A 20163-nucleotide genomic window follows, 5' to 3' on the forward strand; every position below is an offset into this window, starting at 1 on the left:
CTTGATCTTATGCTTCAGAGCTACCTCTCTCTCTCTCTCTCTCTCTCTCTCTCTCTCTCTGTGATTAATATTTTCACTTAAACTTTCACTTTTCTTCTTGTTTAATTGATTTCCTTTTAAAACTCTCTCTCTCTCTCTCTCTCTCTCTCTCTCTCTCTCTCTCTCTCTCTCTCTCTCTCTCTCTCATTATTATTAGTTTTCCCCTTAAATACTAATATTTTCTCTCTCTCTCTCTCTCTCTCTCTCTCTCTCTCTCTCTCTCTCTCTCTCTCTCTCTCTCTCTCTCATATTTTCACTTTGGAATGCATCTATTGACTCATATAATTATGATTGTTTTCCTTCCAAAACTCTCTCTCTCTCTCTCTCTCTCTCTCTCTCTCTCTCTCTCTCTCTCTCTCTCTCTCTCTCTCTCTCAACGGAGGTACATTTAAAGGGGCGAAATGACACAAGAACACGTAAGTAATTTCGAAGTTCATACAATGGTCGGTAGCTTCTGGGAAGCATCCAAATAGCTATTAATCGCAGTAAGGGATTTCAGACCTCCGGCAAAGCGATCAGCTATCCCAAAAATACTCTGGGTCATTTAAATAGAAGTCTTCGGAAGTTCAAGCGAAGGCGCAACGTATTACTGCCCTTATACTATTCTTCTTGCGTTCTGGTACATTTTTGTATATTTTTATGTTTATTTGTTTTGTTATTTTTTAAATTAGTGGTATATCTTCTTTCTGTATTTCCCTTTACTTCCTCTTGCTCCTTCCTAACGAACACCATGATATTCTTTGGAAGCTTGAATTTCAAGTCAGTGGCCCCTGGGGTGGGCTTGTTCCATATGAATAGGTGTTATCTACTGAATAATAATAATAAAAATAATAATAATAATAATAATAATAATAATAAAAAAATAAAAATACTACTACTACTACTACTACTACTACTACTACTAATAATAATAATAATAATAATAATAATAATAATAATAATAATAATAATAATAATAATAATAATAATAATACTGTATCTGCTCTGAAGAGTGTTATTGAGACTTACAAATACAAACAAACATGTATGTCGGCATACGAAGAACTATTTTTTTACTTTTTATCCTTCTCATTTTCTTTATTATTATTATTATTATTATTATTATTATTATTATTATTATTATTATTATTACAGGCATTGGTTACTACTAGAAGCCTGCTATGGCCAAGGGAGGTCGAGTTTTGTTCTTCCCTTATTTTTAAGGGTGGAAGAGAGAGAGACTTTTGAAGGGAACTTATTCTTGATTAGAGGAAAAAAAGACGCTTTTTAACGTAAATATACAATGATAAGATAGACAGATAGATAGAGAGAGAATGACACTATAAATTAGTATTCTGGTATTCTTCGCTTTACAGTTACATTTCTCAGTCGTGTATTCTCAGTTATGCTGCTTAATTATAAATTTTTATTAATAAAAATAAATAATATATATATATATATATATATATATATATATATATATATATATATATATATATATACATATACACACATTCATACATAGATACACTTTTTCCTTAACTCTGTCATTTTCAATATTGTTTTGAAATAGATGAAATATGTTGGCATATGTAACTAAATAAATGCATATAAATATAAAGATAGAGAAAGAGAGAGAGAGAGAGAGAGAGAGAGAGAGAGAGAGAGAGAGAGAGAGAGAGAGAGAGAGAGAGAGAGATGGGTACTGGTTTAGTGTTGTTGGTTACCACTAAGTATCAACAGTATACAATCGATACTACATGGTAAACAAAAGTACACCAATGGTGTTGCCACTTAGTATTTATTCATTCTGTTTCAAAGTCTTGGTGAGACAGAAACTTTATGATTTTCATTTTTCGATAAAGCAAATAGAAAAAGACGGTAAAAAACTGAATTAATTCTATACCAGTGAAATCTGTCATTTTGTGCGTAAGATGTGTGGTTGCAAACGATGGGAGGAGAGGGATGTACAGTATATAATGTTCGTTGAGCAATGTAATTTCTCATTTTGCCTTGCCATTAATTGATCTACTTATTTTTCTTTGGAGGTTTCATTAACAAGTTTGATGACCATCTTTTACTGTTCCACAGTGGCCTTGGATGATAATGAGACTGTAATGATATTAAACATTTCATTCTCATGAAGAACAAATGGGCTACTGTGGCTGTGACAGAGGGATGTATAAATGTTCATTGACCACTACCTAATTCATTTCTCATTTTACATTGCAGTGAACTGATCTATTTATTTCTCTTTGTGATTACCATCTTTTCGTGTTCATACAGTGCCCTTGAATGATAATGATGTTCTAATAGTGATGAATGTTCCTTTCTCACACAGGAGTTGGATATGAGAAACCTGCCATGATAGTTGGTGGACGGGTCATTGCTTTCACTTGTTTCCAACGATGGCGAAGGTAAGGAGAGAGAAGTTGACAGTCTTTCATATACGTCAAGGAAAGTGTGGGCCTAGGAAAGTTTATGCTTGGTAAGATATACTGGACTAGGCCTAGACTTCACTCAGAGGGAATGTGCAGAACCTTCTGCTTAAGTCAAACATTACAGAGGAACAACAACTTTCTCTCCCGATTTGGGGTAATGCCGTCAGCGAGGTGCATTGTAGGCATTACTGAAGGGGTGTTTTTAGCTTCCCTTCGGCCCCTAGCTGCACCCACTTTTTATATGGCCTTTTACTCTACATCCATTCATGCTTCCTCTCTGCAAATCTTGCTGTCCAGCCCCTCCAGCAATTACATTGCGCCTTCGTACTTCATCTCCCTTAATTTTGGACCTCTATGTTGGTGTCCAACCACTCCAGCTCGATTTTTTCTAAGTCTTAAGCCTAAATTTCATAAAAATCAATTTAAGATCGACTGAAGCATTATTGGTAATGGGCTGAAAAATTTCGAATTAAAAAAAAATTATCGGACTGTATGACAGCTGAATAATTTACTAATAAAAATATTCAAATCTCTGTTAAGTCCTAGTCATATGTCGTTTGATATAGAACACGCTATACTGTAGTTTAGTTATAGACAAAGAAGAATGAATAATAATGTATAAGTGACACTAATAATGATAAAGAATGTGAATGTTGTGCAATTGGAACCTCGAAAGTTGAAGCGAAGATGCAGTGCATTACTACCCTGAAGCAGTTCCCTTTGTATTTTAAATATATTCATTAATTTGTTAATTTATCTTTGGTTTCAAATAACTGATCTATTTTCCTGTATTTTCTATAATCTTCTGTAACTTCCTTGAAATGAACGCCATAATATTCTTTGGAAGCTTCTTAAATTTCAAGTCAGTGGCCCTTGTGGTGGGCTTGTTCCATATGAATAGGGTTCATCTTCTGAATAATAATAATAATAATGATATTATTAATATAATAATAATAAAAATAATTCTGAAAGGATTTGTGTTATCATTTTCAGACTGTCGCTCAACATAATGGCCCTAACTGTGGAATCTCCGGATGTCTATACTATGAAAGGTGTACCACTGAAAGTGACTGGCATCGCACAGGCAAGTCTCTCTCTCTCTCTCTCTCTCTCTCTCTCTCTCTCTCTCTCTCTCTCTCTCTCTCTCTCTCTCTCTCTCTCTCTCTCTCTCTCTCTCATATATATATATATATATATATATATATATATATATATATATATATATATATATATATATATAGATAGATATATCTGTATATACATAAACTGACGTTATTGGCAGCTGACCTTATAGACAACTGTCCATATTCTCTAATCTGAATGTCCTTGTTGTCCTCATCAGGTCAAGATCAGCAGCAACGTTCCAGAGGTCCTGGAACTGGCTTGCGAGAACTTTCTGGGCAAGTCTCAGAGGGAACTGGAGGATCTGGTCACCTCTACCCTGGAAGGTCACCAGAGGGGCATCATTGGGACCATGTCTGTGGAGGTATTGGAGCTTTCCTTCTTTGTTATTATTATTATTATTATTATTATTATTATTATTATTATTATTATTATTATTATTATTATTATTATTACTACTACTAAAGTACAAAGTATATATGCTTTAAACTTTATGTAAGTTAAATTCATTTTGCTTTCTTGGTTAATTCACCATATATCCTTCAAATTTTGTGGAAAAAAATTTATCCTTCGTGATTCGCATTTCTAGGCTTTAGATTTCAATTAGGATATATTTAATCTTTATGTAGAATTTTAGGATATATTTAATCTTTATGTAGAATTAAAATATACAGTACTTCCCAACCTTTAAAATAGAAACTAACATTTTTCTTGTGCAGTACTTGTTTCATATAGAGCATTCTTTGTGCATTTGTAAACTGTACATATATAATTTTATTTAGAAGAAATTTACTGTAGTGACTCCATTAAGGACATATTTTCATTTACTCAGTATACATATCTATTCATTAGCCTGATACAATAGAGCATACTTGATCTGCTTTGCAAAGAGTTCTACCTTTTCTTTGCCTTTAAGTTAAAATTTCCAGTTCATTAAAGCATACTGTATTTGTCCCCATGGGCGGTAGTGCCATCAGTGCACCTCATGTGGTGCACTGTAGGCATTACTTATGGTTCTTGGCAACGTCCCTTCGGCCCCTAGGCGTAACCCCTTTCATTCCTTTTTACTGTAATGTACGTCCATTCATATTCTCTTACTTCCATCTTACTTTCATCCTCTTCTTACAATGTTTAACAGCGCAACTATGAGGTTTTCCTCCTGTTACACTTTTAAATCTCGTACTCTCAATTTTCCTTTCAGCGCTAATTGACATCATAGGTCCCAGGGCTTGGCCTTCGGCCTAAATTGTATATTCTATCTATCTATTTATCTACTGTATTTGTGTTGTTATTTACTTGGAATATAAATGTCATTATTTTGGTATTTTCAACACTTGCAATTCATGATGGGACATTCCTTATTGCAGGACATCTATAAAGATAGGAAGCTCTTCAACACAAGAGTCTTCGAATCTGCGTCGAAGGACCTTTGCACTCTAGGACTCCAGCTTCTGTCTTACACAATCAAGAATGTTTCGGATGACAATGTAAGACACTTTTGCCATTGTGTGATGATTGGTAGAGTTTTGGCATATTTTTAGGATAACTGAAATTTACTTTATTTTTTGCCTGTTAGCTGAAGACCATGTCAATTTTTATGCCTAACTTAATGTTTTTCTTAATGATTAATTGAAACAGGTCCCATTTATTTTGTATGTCATTTAATTGTACCCCATTTTATACTTACTGGAAACGAGGCTGACCCCATTTTTTATGCTTTTAGTGAAGTTTGCAACTTTTTTTGATAGATGGAATTTTTCCATATTATTGTCACATAATCCTTTGGCTCACTCAGCCTTTTGCAAATCACATCTGTCCCATAGTCAAGTCAGTGCCAGAGATTTTCTCTTTCTTTCATTAAATCCTTAGCTGAAAACCATTTTGGACAGAGCCAGCAAACTATAATGAACCAAAGAAGGCTCCAAAGGGAAATCAGCCTGCAAAGAGAGACAGGTTAAAGGAAGAGTAAATAAATAACTAAATATGAGGGACTAGAAGATAAAACCAATACACCTGAATTCAGGAGACGTCAGCAGAGAGCAGGAATGAATTTGTCCCTTGCTTAAACAGTTGGAGATCAGAAGACTCCACAACTGCATTGGGCAAACTATTGCATATTTTAGTTGTAGCCAAGACAGAAATCCTGGCAAACTGAGTCACTAGCATATACAGAAAAATTTCATGGGTTGGGGGGGCAGCCACCAATGTTCATATTATACATGTGCACACACACACACATTATATATATATATATATATATATACAGGCAGTCCCCGGTTTACGACGGGGGTTCCGTTCTTGCGCCGCGTCGTAACCCGAAAATCGTCATAAGCCGGAAAATCGTCGAAAATCGTCGAAAATCGTCAAAAATCCTAAGAAAACCTTACTTTCAATGCTCTGGGTGCATTGAAAACGATGTAAACTGCATTATTATTGAGTTTTACATAAAAAAACCTTCAAATTATGATTATTCTACCGTTTTGGGGCCATATTTCTTCCGTCAGATCGGCGCATTTCCACGCGTCAGAACCCCGGAACATGCGTCGTAAGCCAGGAAATAATTTCTGATGAATATATTTGAAAAGCGTCGTAACCTCGAACGTCGTAGCCGGAACCGTCAGAAACCGGGACTGCCTATATATATATATATATATATATATATATATATATATATATATATATATATATATATATATATATCTGTAATCCATTTCTTTTATTTTTCCATTATCTATTTATGTTATTGTCTAAATCTTCAATATTATTATTTTATAATTATTTTTCATGGGGGGTACGTGCCCAGGTGCCCCCCCTTTGATCCTCTTGTGAACTGAATTGTGTAAGGCCTTATACTAGAACTTACAAACTGTTTGCAGTAATAGCCTGCCTGAAAGAAATGACTGCTTTAACATCAAATATATCCAAAGCAAATATATTGGAATGATTCCTATTTATGAATATTGCCATATGAAATAAAAGGAAAGGATCCTTTAACACAGTGGTTTGCAACCTTTTTTGGCCCATGCACCCTGTCATCATATGTCTGAATGTCGTTTCTCCCTCCCCCTTTCCAAAATTTTTTGCCTCAAAAGGTGCATTCTAAATAATATGCTTATACAGTAGAGCCCTGGTCCTAGATGCTAATCCACTCCAGAAGAAGCGTCGAGATGCGATTCAGTCGAGATCTGAATAAATTTTTCCCATAAATAATTGAAAATGGATTAATCCGTTCTTGACCACCAGTCATTACCCTAACCTTGCCTTTTTATAAAAAACATTGCACGTAAATTACAATTAAATAAGTTCAGATTTAAATAACTTACCGTATTAGAAGCACTTTTTTCATATTTAAATGTATACTGTATAAAAAAACTGGCCTACGTCCAATGCGGCTGTATTACCGATGGTTGACCGAGCGCCATAGCTTAGGCTGGGCCAGGTACCAGTATGTACTGTAATGGGTAGGGACAAAAACTGTTGCTAACATAATAAAACATTTTAAACCAAGCCTAATTATTACAGTAAATTAATAAAATATTAAAAATAAGCCGATTATGTCTGTTATCACAAACTTAAGAAAAATTGTCTAAGTTACGTCGGCATTGTGAAACAAACCAAAAGCCACCCTGGTAGCCTATCGCGGTAATACATAAACGTTGTTTACATTCAATATTAACTTATGGTAAATTTCATAAAAGAGTCTACTGGAATAGTGTAAACAAACTCACTTTGAAATATCTTTCAATAAAGCGGGCTTTAAACGACGTGTGGGAACACCAACTAGCAGCTGCTGACCGAAACACTTTTGTTTACAAACAATATGTGATTCATCGGGTTGGAATCTGGTTTGTTGTTCGAGCTCCGATGCAAAATTCACTAAAAATTTCGCATTGAAATCCGATTATGTCGAGTTCTGATACGGTCGAGAACCGGGGTTCTACTGTACTACTAAAAATTCTTGATCACACCCCCCCCAAAACTCAGAAATTCCCACCTATGGGGTACTTCCCCCCCTGGTTGAGAACCACTGATTTAACATCAGATTTACAACCTTGAAAAATAAAGTAAAGGTCCTTCAGTATCAGGGTGCTAAAGACAGAAATTAAAGAAAGGACCTTTAACATCAAAATTAGAAATGATGTATATGAAAATGAATGGAAAATCCTTTTAGTATTTAAATTTAATTTCCAACAATTCAATAGAAAAGTCCTCAGCATCATGATTACTTGGCAAGTGCCAGTAAATGGAAGAGAGGGTGCCTCAGTGCCAAGTATGCTATATGCAAAAATAGAGGAGTATGTTCTCATCAAAAATGGTACATATGAAAATAAAAAAAAAAAAACTTCAGTCAAGTGCTGTATGCCATACAGAAAATAGATGGAATGATACCAACACACAGGAATACATATAGAATCATGTAAAATGAATGCTAACACTCTAAGCTTTCAAAATTATTCTTGAATCAGTGAACAAGAAAGTGTACTCTACACTTTATTCCCAAGTTTAATATTGGTTCATGTGTGAAGTATCTTAACCCTGATACTCTTTGATACTGCACTGCAATGAAGGTTAAGACAATGATGGTAATTTTAAAAATGAGTGTATGATGATATTTAGTGAAATTTGTCACTATCTTAGGCACAAAAGAGAAATTATGAATTGAACTGGATATAAAAGTACAGTACTGGATATTGTTACCTGTTTCAGTGCCATATTGTGGTTTATCCACTTTATGGTGTTACACAGTGGCAGTAATATTTTTGTACTGTTGTTATTTTGCAAAACTGAAATGATTACTTGCATAAGCTATTTTATGTCTCATGTTACTTAAACACAAGTATTATATACAGTAGTTTTATATATCTACAAGACCCAATTACAATGATAATTTTAAATTGCCCCTCACTTTTCATAATTTTCTGCACCTATACCTGTTCCCTGCATAATTGTACTCCATTTTGAAAGTCACTCATCTGGAATACACAGTACCATTTGTGGTTTTATCTTGACCTCTTTCAGGGATATTTGATGGCCTTAGGTATGTCCCGAACTGCAGAGGTTCAAAGAGACGCCCGTATAGGGGAGGCCATAGCCCAGAAAGATGCTTCCATCAAGAAGGCAATTGCAGACGAAGAACTAACTGCTTCAAAATATGCCAATGAAACCTTGAAAGCCCAAGCCAACAGAGACTTTGAGACTCAGAAAGCAGGATATGATAGAGAAGTTAACACCAAGGTAAATATTCACATTGCCATCATTGTATGTTTACTGAATACTTTAGGATTAACAAGTCTGTAATTGTATGGTGGTCTTGGAGTCTGTGGGAATTACGTAAGAGCAGAGATGTGCTGCCTAGTATTAAGATGTTAATGTTTACTTCTAAGTTTCGAGCTGTTAATACTGTACAGTATTTACCTCCAAGCTTAACATTTTTGTTGATCTGAAAGGAACAATTTCCCAGTAATGTCTGAGGTTCATCTCCGTCATTCATAGGTTAATACTTATGAATGAGTTACGTTAGACAAAATTGAGAGAGAGAGAGAGAGAGAGAGAGAGAGAGAGAGAGAGAGAGAGAGAGAGAGAGAGAGAGAGAGAGAGAGAGAGAGAGAGAGAGAGAGAGAATGCATGAAAAAATGTCCAAGAAGGTAGGAAGGTTGTTTTTGAAGAGCAGAATCATCTGACATGACCAAATAATAACTTGAAGTAAAAATGCATTTTAAGAGAAAAGGGAATGCACACCACCATCTAAGGCATGTTATTATTATTACTGTATTCAGTAGATGAAACTTATTCATTTGGAACAAGTCCACAGGTGCCACTGACTTGAAATTCAAGCTTCCAGAGAATATGGTGTTCATTAGGAAGAAATACATAAGAGGAAGTAAAGGGAAATACAGAAAGAACAGATCTCACTTATTAAAAAAGAAAAATAAATTAATAAATAGATAAAATTTTATTAAAATGCAAAGAGAATAGTATTAGGGTAGTAATGCATTGCATCTTCACTTGAACGTCTGAAGTTCCAATTGCACAACTTCTCTGGGAGGCTGTTCCACAGTCCAATGGTGTGAGGAATAAAGGACCCTTGGAACTGAAGTTCAACAGTGAGGCACATTTACTGTATATTGGTGCTGCTGTTCAGCAAATCTAGTTGCATGTGGGTTTTCACAAGGCAAAACCTTGAGAACAGAAGTAAAGAATCCCCAGTGGGAAAGTTTAAAATAAAAGTTTAGGCTATCCATACTGCGTTCAATTGATTCATACTGTATTCATCATAAATTTCATTTTACATATTTCTGAATTCTATCTCTGGTAATATCAACAACATATAGAATTTTGCTAGAAATACACTAAAGAATTTCTCCCAGTAAAGTATTCCCAGAAAATTTTCATTTTATTAGACTCACCCATTCCTAAGAATTTTAATTGTTGTTATAAATATTGATATATTTCTCTCTGTCCCATCCAGAAAGCTGAAGCTGATTTGGCTTACACACTGCAGGAGTGCATCACAAGACAGAAAATCAGAGAGGAAGAAATGGAGACCAAGGTTTGCACATTGTCATTCACTTTTGATCCAAAATCATTACTATCACATTATCTGACATGATCCTAACAGTACGGTACTTACCATATCCATTTGGATTATAATACTGTATAAGCAAATAGTGTCTTTTTCTCTTTTTAAATGCTTGTTGATTTTACAGAATTATTGCAACAGCAAACACAAGTTATTGTTGCTTACCAAATTAATTCTTTTAGAGCAGTTTATCTTTTTTATTTTACAATTCTCAAGAGTGACATAATGCAATTATTATGATTATTAAATGTGCTAAAATTTTAGAACTTGTCAACTTGTATGTATCAGTCAAGTCACCAAGTGCTAGTAGGATAATGATTTAGCAGTGATTTTGAAATACTGTAATGTTCCACGCTTTAGGACAGCCATTTCCATTACAGTAGTTCAATAATCACACAGCCCCATTGTGTTAAATTTTATATCCATTGTACTGTATAAGGAAATTTATATGACAACTAATGCATACAGTAATTGATTACAGGTTGTGGAGAGAAAGGGTCAGATTGCACTGGAAGAACAGGAAATTGAACGTTGTAAGAAGCACATTGAGTCTACAATCAAACAACCTGCCACTGCTGAAAAATACAGGTACAATATCTGTCATTTCTCTCTGGATATTTTTTAAGGTATGTTAACAGTATATTTTCCTGTGTAACTCATATTTTTAGATGTACAATTGTATTTCCAGTATTTTTTATTTGTTTTGGGAGGGGATACGATGAAAACATAGCATTCTTTGCTTGTCATTTGCATCAGACATTCTACAGAGTGCTTTTGAGAGCTAGCCAAGTCTATGTGTGAAGTTAGAAAGAGGTTATGTATTAACAGTACTGTATCTCTTTGCTTGTTTGTCTCTGTCTGCAAACTCCCAAAAATTGTTTGATGAATTTTGATAGTTTTATCGACAGTTGGGCTTGAAAATACCAGTTTCTTGATTAAGAACAGCAAGTTCATTTTACTGTAGTACAATCCTAATATCCTGTAACTTTGATTACAGAACAACAAGTTGCTTTTAAGACAGTATTGTCCTAACATCCTTTGAATTAGGTTGAGAGCAGCAGGTTGCTTCTAGAATAACACTATCTTAATATTCTCTGACTGATAGAGAACAGCAAGTTGCTTTTGAAATAGTACTATCCTAATGTTCTTTGAAATTGGTTAAAAAAAAGTAGTTTCCTCTCAAGTGACAATTTATAATAAAGAAAAAATGAAGAGCCAGCTGAGTAAGATAGAATGCCTATCCTCCATTTTTGCTTAAGTCACCACAATTGAAAATTTTGAAACTATTCTTGAATGGCATTTCTTTGCGGCAGTACCACCTCAGTGAAGAAAATACCTGTAGGCAGATTTTATTCCGGGAGATGAAATGACATCCTATCAAGATTCTCTTGATATTTTTATTAGTGTTTTGTCTCTTCAGTCAGTACTTTTAATGTAAATCATTCAAAATTGAAGAAAGTTATAAGAAAAGGAACATGATCTTTTCAGTGATATGTTTGACATTTTTTGTCTAGTTGGAAGAGTTCAAAAATGCTCATCAGAAGCCCTATATAGATTGCAACTGCATTTCAGTGCAACAAGTTATTTCATATATTGCGTATCATAATTGTTAAGGACGTTGTCATCTGAGAAGATATATCTATTTGTATGTAGTATTGTAAATGTCTCTAATTCTCGTAAATGAACTGAATTTGCACATCTTATGCCAAAAATACCTTTTACATCTAAAGGCTAGAGGTTATTGCAGCAGCAGAGAGACAGAAGGCAGTACTTGAAGCCGAAGCCGAGGCTGAAGCAATCAAGCTCAAGGGTGAAGCCGAAGCCTTTGCCATCGAGAAGAGAGCCAAGGCTGACGCTGCCCAGCTGCACAGTAAAGCTGAAGCCTACGACGAGTTTGGAAAGGCTGCCATCTTGGACATGTACCTTAACACTTTGCCAAAGGTTTGTTTTCTTTCAAGGAAAAATTTCTTATTCTCTCAATTTGAATAAATCAAGTCATTTGAGGTTAGAAAACTGAAGTAGGTCTATATTATTATTATTATTGTTATTGTTATTCAGAAGATAAACCCCATTTATATGGAACAAGCCCACAGGCGCCATTGACTTGAAATTCAGGCTTCCAAAGAATATGGTGTTCATTAGGAAGAAGCAAGAGGAAGTAAAGGGAAATACGGGAAGAAGCGATCTAACATTAAAAAAGGAAAAATAAATTAATAAAGAGATAAAAATGTATTAAAATTCAAGGAGAATAGTATTAGGGTAGTGATGCGTTGCATCTTTGCTTGAACTTTTGATATCTAAGAGGATATCACTCCCACATTGTCTTACTACTGTAGTGTACCCAGAATGGTATAATGTAGGCAGTAATAAAAATCTTTTGCACCATCCCCCCCACCACAGTTCTGAGCTTCCTCACCTTCTGCTTTTTAGTTCTCATTCAGTCTGTTTGGTGTCTTCCAGCCTAGCAGTCCAGCTTCTTAAACTTTCTTGAGCTTGGATTTTCACTGGTTATTTAAGAAACTAATTTGCTTAATTATTGCTGTTTTTGAATTGTTTCCATCTCAGAATAGAATTGAAAGTGAGTGAGATATCCAGCGAATGGGAAGATAAATAGATTTTTGTGAAATACCGACTTCATGCCTAGAGTTCTTGTTATGAAAAATTTAGTATAATATAATTGAGAACTGAATTGCAATAACTTTTTAAGAGTCCCTCTTGACAAACTTATTCTTTTGATTAATTAATGATTCTTAACACTTACATGTTAGGTAGTTCACTAATAATGTCAGTTTGGTTCTAATTTTCGAAAAACAAATAATTTGGGATAAAAGTCAATTATTATAGCACCGTCGTCTGAATAGGTGTACAGTACTTCTTATTGAATTACTTCCTGGCTTCAGAATGTGTTTAGATTAATAAGAAGTGAAGTAATGTGTAAGCTATATCTTCTGGTGCAAAATGTGCAAACAAATTTTTGTTCCATCAAATTACGTATGTAGCGTAAAACTGATATTCCTATTATTCTTGTATGCTAAGAAAATTTTTGAGGTTAATTATGGGCATTATTGATAATGAAAAGATGAATATGGTATTCACCAATTTCCAAAACAGAGAGCATTTGATAATAGGAGGAAATACAGAGCCTTAGAAAGTCTGAGATCAATTTCATTTTCTGGCAGGACTTGTCTCATTTGTATCTGTTCTGTCACTGAAATCTTTCACATTCACAATTGATCCCTGGTCCCCTTTACTTGCTGAGAGCAACCAGATTTGCTGAACAGCAACATGCAGTAAATGTGCCTCACTGTCAAACTTCTCAGTTCTAGAGGATCTTTATTCCTCACACTGTTGAACTGTGGAACAGCCTCCCAGAGGATGTCGTGCAATTGGAACTTCAGAAGTTCAAGCGAAAATGCAGTGCATTACTATCCTAATACTATTCTAATTGCATTTTAATACTTTTTTATCTTATGATAAGTGGGATCTCTTCATTCTGTATTTCACTTTACTTCCTCTTAATTCTTCCTAATGAACACCATATTCTTTGGAAGCTTGAATTTCAAGTCAGTGGCCCCTTTGATGGGCTTGTTCCATATGAATAGGTTTCAATACTGAATAATAATAATAATACAGTAATAACAGTAAGATATAAAAAAGAGAAGGAATTAGTCCATTTCCAAATGTTTTTGACTGGTGCAAGCATATTACCAAACTGATAAGTATGATATAAAATTAGGCAATACTGTAATACATTATGGAGTAAAAAGTTTAATGTTCATTTCCTTTACCTCAGATGATTGGAAACATTGGCCAGGCTCTGGCAAACACCAGATCAGTAAAGATGGTGTCCACAGGGGACAGTGCCTTAGGTGCTCACAAAATGACGAAAGAAGTAATCGATATTGCTGTGAGTGTCCCAGACATGATAAATGACATGACGGGAGTGAATTTGAAAAAGGTAAACATTTTTAGTTGTTCAATATACTGAAAAGTCATTAATAAATTATAGTAGATAATTGTAGCAAAATTATTGAAGTTTTGGACCAAACAGTGAACCATGTACTGTAAGTCTAATTTCCATAAATTTCATTCACTTTTGACACCGTTTAGAATTTGATTGCTCGCTCATAATATTTTCTGACCAACTGGTGTATTGTAATGAAACAGCTGAGTACAGTACAGATTACAGTACAATACTGTACTGTACAGTATAACATGCAGAGTTATAATAAAACTTTTCATGCATTTCAGGCTATTCAGACTGCAGTGTAGTGCCACGTGTAATTAAAAAATCACAAACATTACCCTTAAACATGGAGAAGAGAAGTAAAAGGATCGCTAATGTCTACACAGTTCTGGTAAACTCAACCAGGAAATTACACTGCCAAAATATGCTCCACAACCGTTGAAAATTTTGGTGTGTCAGCTCTGCGATGATATCTGAATTCACCAAATGTGTATCTGTACGAGCTTTCCCTCATGACCTTGGTTCGAAATCTGGATTGAGGGAGAGTTCCTTTATGTCAGTTTCATTTTGAAGTTCAAGTTATACAGTGGAAAAATTATCAAACTGTTCTGATTGTTGTATTTACATAGAGTTTTGACGAATGTGACCAGTAGACATGATACAGGTACTTAGAGCCATTGTCCAGAAGTCTAGCAAAAGATTTTAGAATTCTTGATGGCACACTAACCCATGAAGAGAGCATTTTAAATGTCAATTGTGAAAATGTAACTCGGTTCAAGAGGTATTTATCTAAATGTTCATACATATGCTGCATTACAGATATTGTGTAGCTTTTAAACTCAAGCTGTGCTACATTCAGTTTTTTTGCTGATAAATTATGCTAAGAAATTTTATACTGGAAGAATATTCATGATTTTTTTTATGGTATTTTTGTTTATTATTTGTGTATTGCATGCAGAAAGTGGTCACATTTCACCGAATGTATGTTAAGCCAGATTTCAGATTTTATTACAGAAAAGTATTTTTGTAAATACTGTAGAATAAGTAATTATGTAAACACATGTATGTTATTTTATGCAAACACATTTATGTTATTATGAAGTCGTTGCATTTATGTAGTATTAGACTTAGCTGCAGAACAGTGAACGACATGGGTCCGTTTCTGTCTTCTTGGATGAAAATGAGAACTCGCGTCTTCGGAATTTTATGCTGATGATATCCATGCTTTGTCGTTAGCATCAGCCGCTCTCTGCTCTCCTGTAAAAGTGACAAAACAAGTCCTTTTTTGGCTGAGTTCAGGAAGGAGAACCAGTGTAGCAGGGCACACATCATATATTTTCTGTTTAGGTGTTATGTTGTGAGTCCCTCTGTTCACATCCTAGCTGAAGCAGTCTAAAAACGTGTGTCTTGCACATCATTTTAGTCTCTCTTTCTCTCTCTCTCTTTTGAAGCCCACTGAAATGATTTTCAGATATTTCATGAGTGTCACTTTGTTTACAGTTGGCTTTTGGCACAAAACTAAGGGCATTTTGGATGCAATAGGCTTTTCATTTGTTCTTAAGATGAGGCAGAATGAAAAACTTGTCTTTTTGATACTTAACATTTCTTTGTAGAATTATTTGCATATGTAATTATTTGGTGCAGTAGGGATTGAAAGCAAAATTTGGCACTTGGCTAAAGTTCCTGATAGGAAATTAGTTAATATTTTTCACAGTGTGGAAAAAATGTTGCTGGTGCTATTTCTCTATACCTCAGTCAAGATTTAGATGGTTAAAAAAACATGCACAAATGTAAGTTAGTTAGTTTTTATCTGACTAGAGTATTTACTGTGGCTGTGGTGATGAAAATGGAAATATCTTAGACAATGTCATACTTCTCTTCAAAGTGTCATCCTTCTCTGAAGTGTATTAGTGATTTTGTATAGCTTGTATGTAACCCTTCTGATGTGCTTTGGATGTGGAAGAGTATAAATAGTGTACTGTATAGTGATGATACATTCACATACATATATACAGTAGCACCTCAACCTAACAGATGTTTTTGGGACCTGGTCTTTCTGATTACTAGTAACAAAGTCCATTAAGTAACAGAGACCCCATAGTGTAGCCTGCACTTGAATATTTTATTGATATCTTACAGCTAACAGCAATTCCACATAGTTACTATCCTAAACTAAGCTGTACTTTACTCTTCACATTCAATTGTAGAGATTTATAACAAAATTTACCACTTGGAAAATAGTATCATATGGAAAAATAATGTTGATATGGTACCTGATAAGTACACAAGTCTGCTAACTTGAGGTGTAACTAATATATATATATGTGTGTGTGTATGTATGTATATGTATATACTGTATATATATATATATATATATATATATATATATATATATATATATATATATATATATATATATATATATATATATATATATATATATACAGTATAGGCAGTCCCGGTTATCGGCGATCCGGTTTTATGGTGCTTGTCTAGTGATGACGATAACCGGATTTTTGACACTGATTCCCGGTTATTGGTGCTGATCTTCGGTTATCGGAGCTGATCCTCGGTTATCAGCTGCACTGATCCCCGGTTATCGGCGCCAATAACCAAGGATCGGCACCATTATCGCCGATTTTTGGTTGCCGGTGATTTTCGGTTATCTTCACATTGTCGGGAACGGAACCCCGTTGGTAACCGGGGACTGCGTGTGAAAGGTGTGTCTATATATATATATATATATATATATATATATATATATATATATATATATATATATATATATATATATATATATATATATATATATATATATATATATATATATATATATATATATATATATATATATATATATATATATATATATATACAATATATATTATATAGTATATATATATTTATATATTTACACATATATATATATATATATATATATATATATATATATATATATATATATATATATATATATATATATATATATGTGTGTGTGTGTGTGTGTGTGTGTGTGTGTGTGTGTGTGTATGCACTAATAATGAATGTACTTTTTCACTATACATTTTCACCTTTTCCCATTTGGCTGAAAGTGGTATCCCTTTGATTTTCTGGAAATCTGTAGGAATGAGGTATTTTGATAGTGGCTCCAATTCATCTTGAAAAACATTACTGTACCAAATATAGATGCTAGGAGCCTTTTCAACCTAGTTACAGATATCTGCCTTTGAGTTCATAGCTCACTTCATGTTTTAACTAAAATTTCAAAAAACTTGGTGTTGATTTTGTACGGTTATTGTGCTTCATGCAATCAGATACGTAAGCACAATAAGACCTTGATAACTCAGGGCTTGTAGGACTTAGATTTTTTTTAATTGTTAGGTTTTCCTAGTTGCCCCATGTTCATATGAAATTAATGAATTAACTGGGACTTTTTACTTGAAGAAACTTGGCCTCATACTATGAAATCAAAGAAATAAAAACCATTTAATCACCCCAGCATACTATGTATACATATTGTTCACTTACGGTATGTGCTCTGTGTACAACACTAACAATACTATTCTATTTTCGCTGCATTTTTATTGCAGCAGCACAGTATAGGTCTGTCCATCCACAGTAATTCATGATAGAGTTTAAAAGAACAAACATTTCATCAAAATGTATACAGTAAAAACTACTGATTGGAGAGAGAGAATCTCTCTCTCACACTCTCTCAAACTGATACAGTTCTCTTTCATGTGCTCTAATGTGGTGCTATTGACATCTTGAATTAGAAATTATTATATAAAAGCCATCATCTGTAGGAAGAGGGTGGTAGATGATATTACTGTACTGTATTTGAGGCATAAAATGGTGAAGTTGAATCCCATGTATAAATAACTATGTACAGGTACTCTTAATAATTACTTGCATATTTTGTATTGGGCATAAAAATAAATTTACTGGAGTCTATCAAAGAAATGTGTAAGATACATGGCCTATTATATGGTTTAGATGAAGGAGAAAGAATTTTATGATGTAAATTCTCTCTCTCTCTCTCTATGCAGATTTGTCACAAAGCTTCTTTCCATCCTCATTCACCATTATCCTTGCTTTTCAACTTTCTCTCTCTCTCTCTCTCTCACACACATACACATTCTGTGTATGCACACAGTTAAGTATTATTTAGTTATGTAATGACTTTTTTTAAACTTTGTGTATAACTCAAATCTTTCCAATTTTAAGAATTGATACATTTTGAAATGTAACAATTCTTAAAAGATAATAAGTCAGTTAATTTAACTGATTATAGAAGGGTAAGCTGGCCAAAAATACATTGCTACCAAAAGTCAGAATCTTTCTGCCATACTTGGCACCGGTTAGCCAATATTTTTCGGTGTTGGTGTCAAAACTGAAGTGGCCATCTCCTTATTGAACTTATGGTACATGACACACACATTTAAGAGGTGCAAAAGAAACGAGCAGGTAAAAGTGAACTGCTGATTTATTCATGATCCAGGCGGTGTATATAGCGGCAGACTGGTGTCGCGCCGCGGAAAACAATGGAAGCAAGGGTGACCTGAGGTCGATAACAATTAATAATAAATACAGCGAACGAGTACAATTTACAATGTGAAAATAGACAGAATTAAAGTTGAATACAATCTTGATGCCTGCGAAAGAAGAAATACACAGTACATAATTGATGGACAGATAAATAATTACATACACAGTTTAAATGATTGAATTTACGTGACCTGGCCCATCAAGTGTGACGAATTGTAGATACAAAGAAAATGGGCCGTCACCAAAGAAAACTTGCTCAGCGGGGACTTTACAAATAGCATGATTAGCAGAGACTGTACAAAATGACTTTACACACAGCCTTTGTGTTGCAATGTGGCCTGTATCAATCTCTAGCTCAGGTAAACGAGAAAGCACTACTGACACCACCCTACTTATGAACGAGTTATGTTCCGGACAGCCGTTTGTATGTTGAATTGTTTGTAAGTTGGTTACTGTACTGTTTTTTCATCCTAAAACACAATACAGTACACTACATACGGTACTGTATGTACAGAATAGACAAGCAAAACAAAATTTGAACTTACAGGTGGCAAAGAGGAGCACTCTGAACACAATTTTAATTTGCCATCCTGTTTGTTTGTATCTGAATGTTTGCAATCGAATGCTCGAAAGTAGGGTGGTGTTTTATATTGTGAATGTTGCATGTCTGCTTATAACAAAGTACTGTACAGCATCTCAAATTTTAATTTTGTGCATGTAGGTTATGTGTCTGTTGTGAATGTAAGTATTTGATATAGATTTTTTTGCTGTTTACTGCCACAGTACTATAAAAAGTACATATATTACAATACTTAGGTCATAGTTCTCTGCAAAGGTTTTCCAGTTTAGGGTGATTGTAGCCCAGATCAGAAAGAATGTAATTAAAACAATAGCACCTCAGTTTTAAAGAGGCTTTAACGGTCTGGTGTTCTGATAAGTAACAAGTGCATTAAGTGACAAAGACCCTGCGTTATAGCCTCTATTTGATTATATGCTTGATATCTTATAGCTAACAACAATTACACATGGTTCCTGACTTAAACTGACCTATACTTTACACTTATTATTATTATTATTATTATTGTTGTTATTATTATTGTTATTATATTATTATTATTATTATTATTATTATTATTATTATTATTATTATTATTATTATTATTCAGAAGATGAATCCTATTCTTATGGAACAAGCCCATAAAGGCCATTGACTTGAAATTCAAGCTTACAAAGAATATGGTGTACAATAGGAAGAAGTACAATGAAGTAAAGGGAAATACAGAAAGATGAGCTCTCACTTTTTTTAAAAGAGGAAAAAATAAATTAATAAATAGATATAAATGTACTAAAATGCAAGGAGAATAGTATTAGGGTAGTAATGTATTGTGTCTTTGCTTGAACTTTTGAAGTTCCAATTGCACAACATCCTCAGGGGGACTGTTCCACAGTCCAACGGTGTGAGGAATAAAGGACCTCTGGAACTAGAT

General features: G+C 34.1%; 1 protein-coding gene across 2 annotated transcripts in view; it reads left to right on the top strand.

Moving 5' to 3' along the window:
• The window catches only part of LOC136828772 (flotillin-1-like), a 26586-nt gene extending 10382 nt beyond the window's left edge, over positions 1 to 16204 (top strand). For both annotated transcript variants that reach the window (XM_067086988.1, XM_067086989.1), the window contains exons 2-11: positions 2360 to 2435; positions 3453 to 3543; positions 3802 to 3945; positions 4949 to 5068; positions 8601 to 8816; positions 10051 to 10131; positions 10643 to 10749; positions 11892 to 12102; positions 13955 to 14119; positions 14413 to 16204. In XM_067086988.1, coding sequence (XP_066943089.1) covers positions 2360 to 2435; positions 3453 to 3543; positions 3802 to 3945; positions 4949 to 5068; positions 8601 to 8816; positions 10051 to 10131; positions 10643 to 10749; positions 11892 to 12102; positions 13955 to 14119; positions 14413 to 14433 — 1232 coding nt within the window. In that variant the 3' untranslated portion in view covers positions 14434 to 16204. The remainder of the gene's footprint in view (positions 1 to 2359; positions 2436 to 3452; positions 3544 to 3801; positions 3946 to 4948; positions 5069 to 8600; positions 8817 to 10050; positions 10132 to 10642; positions 10750 to 11891; positions 12103 to 13954; positions 14120 to 14412) is intronic.
• The last annotated feature ends 3959 nt before the right edge of the window (positions 16205 to 20163 follow it).

Source organism: Macrobrachium rosenbergii, chromosome 43, assembly GCF_040412425.1.
Source record: "Macrobrachium rosenbergii isolate ZJJX-2024 chromosome 43, ASM4041242v1, whole genome shotgun sequence".
NCBI lineage: Eukaryota > Metazoa > Arthropoda > Malacostraca > Decapoda > Palaemonidae > Macrobrachium > Macrobrachium rosenbergii.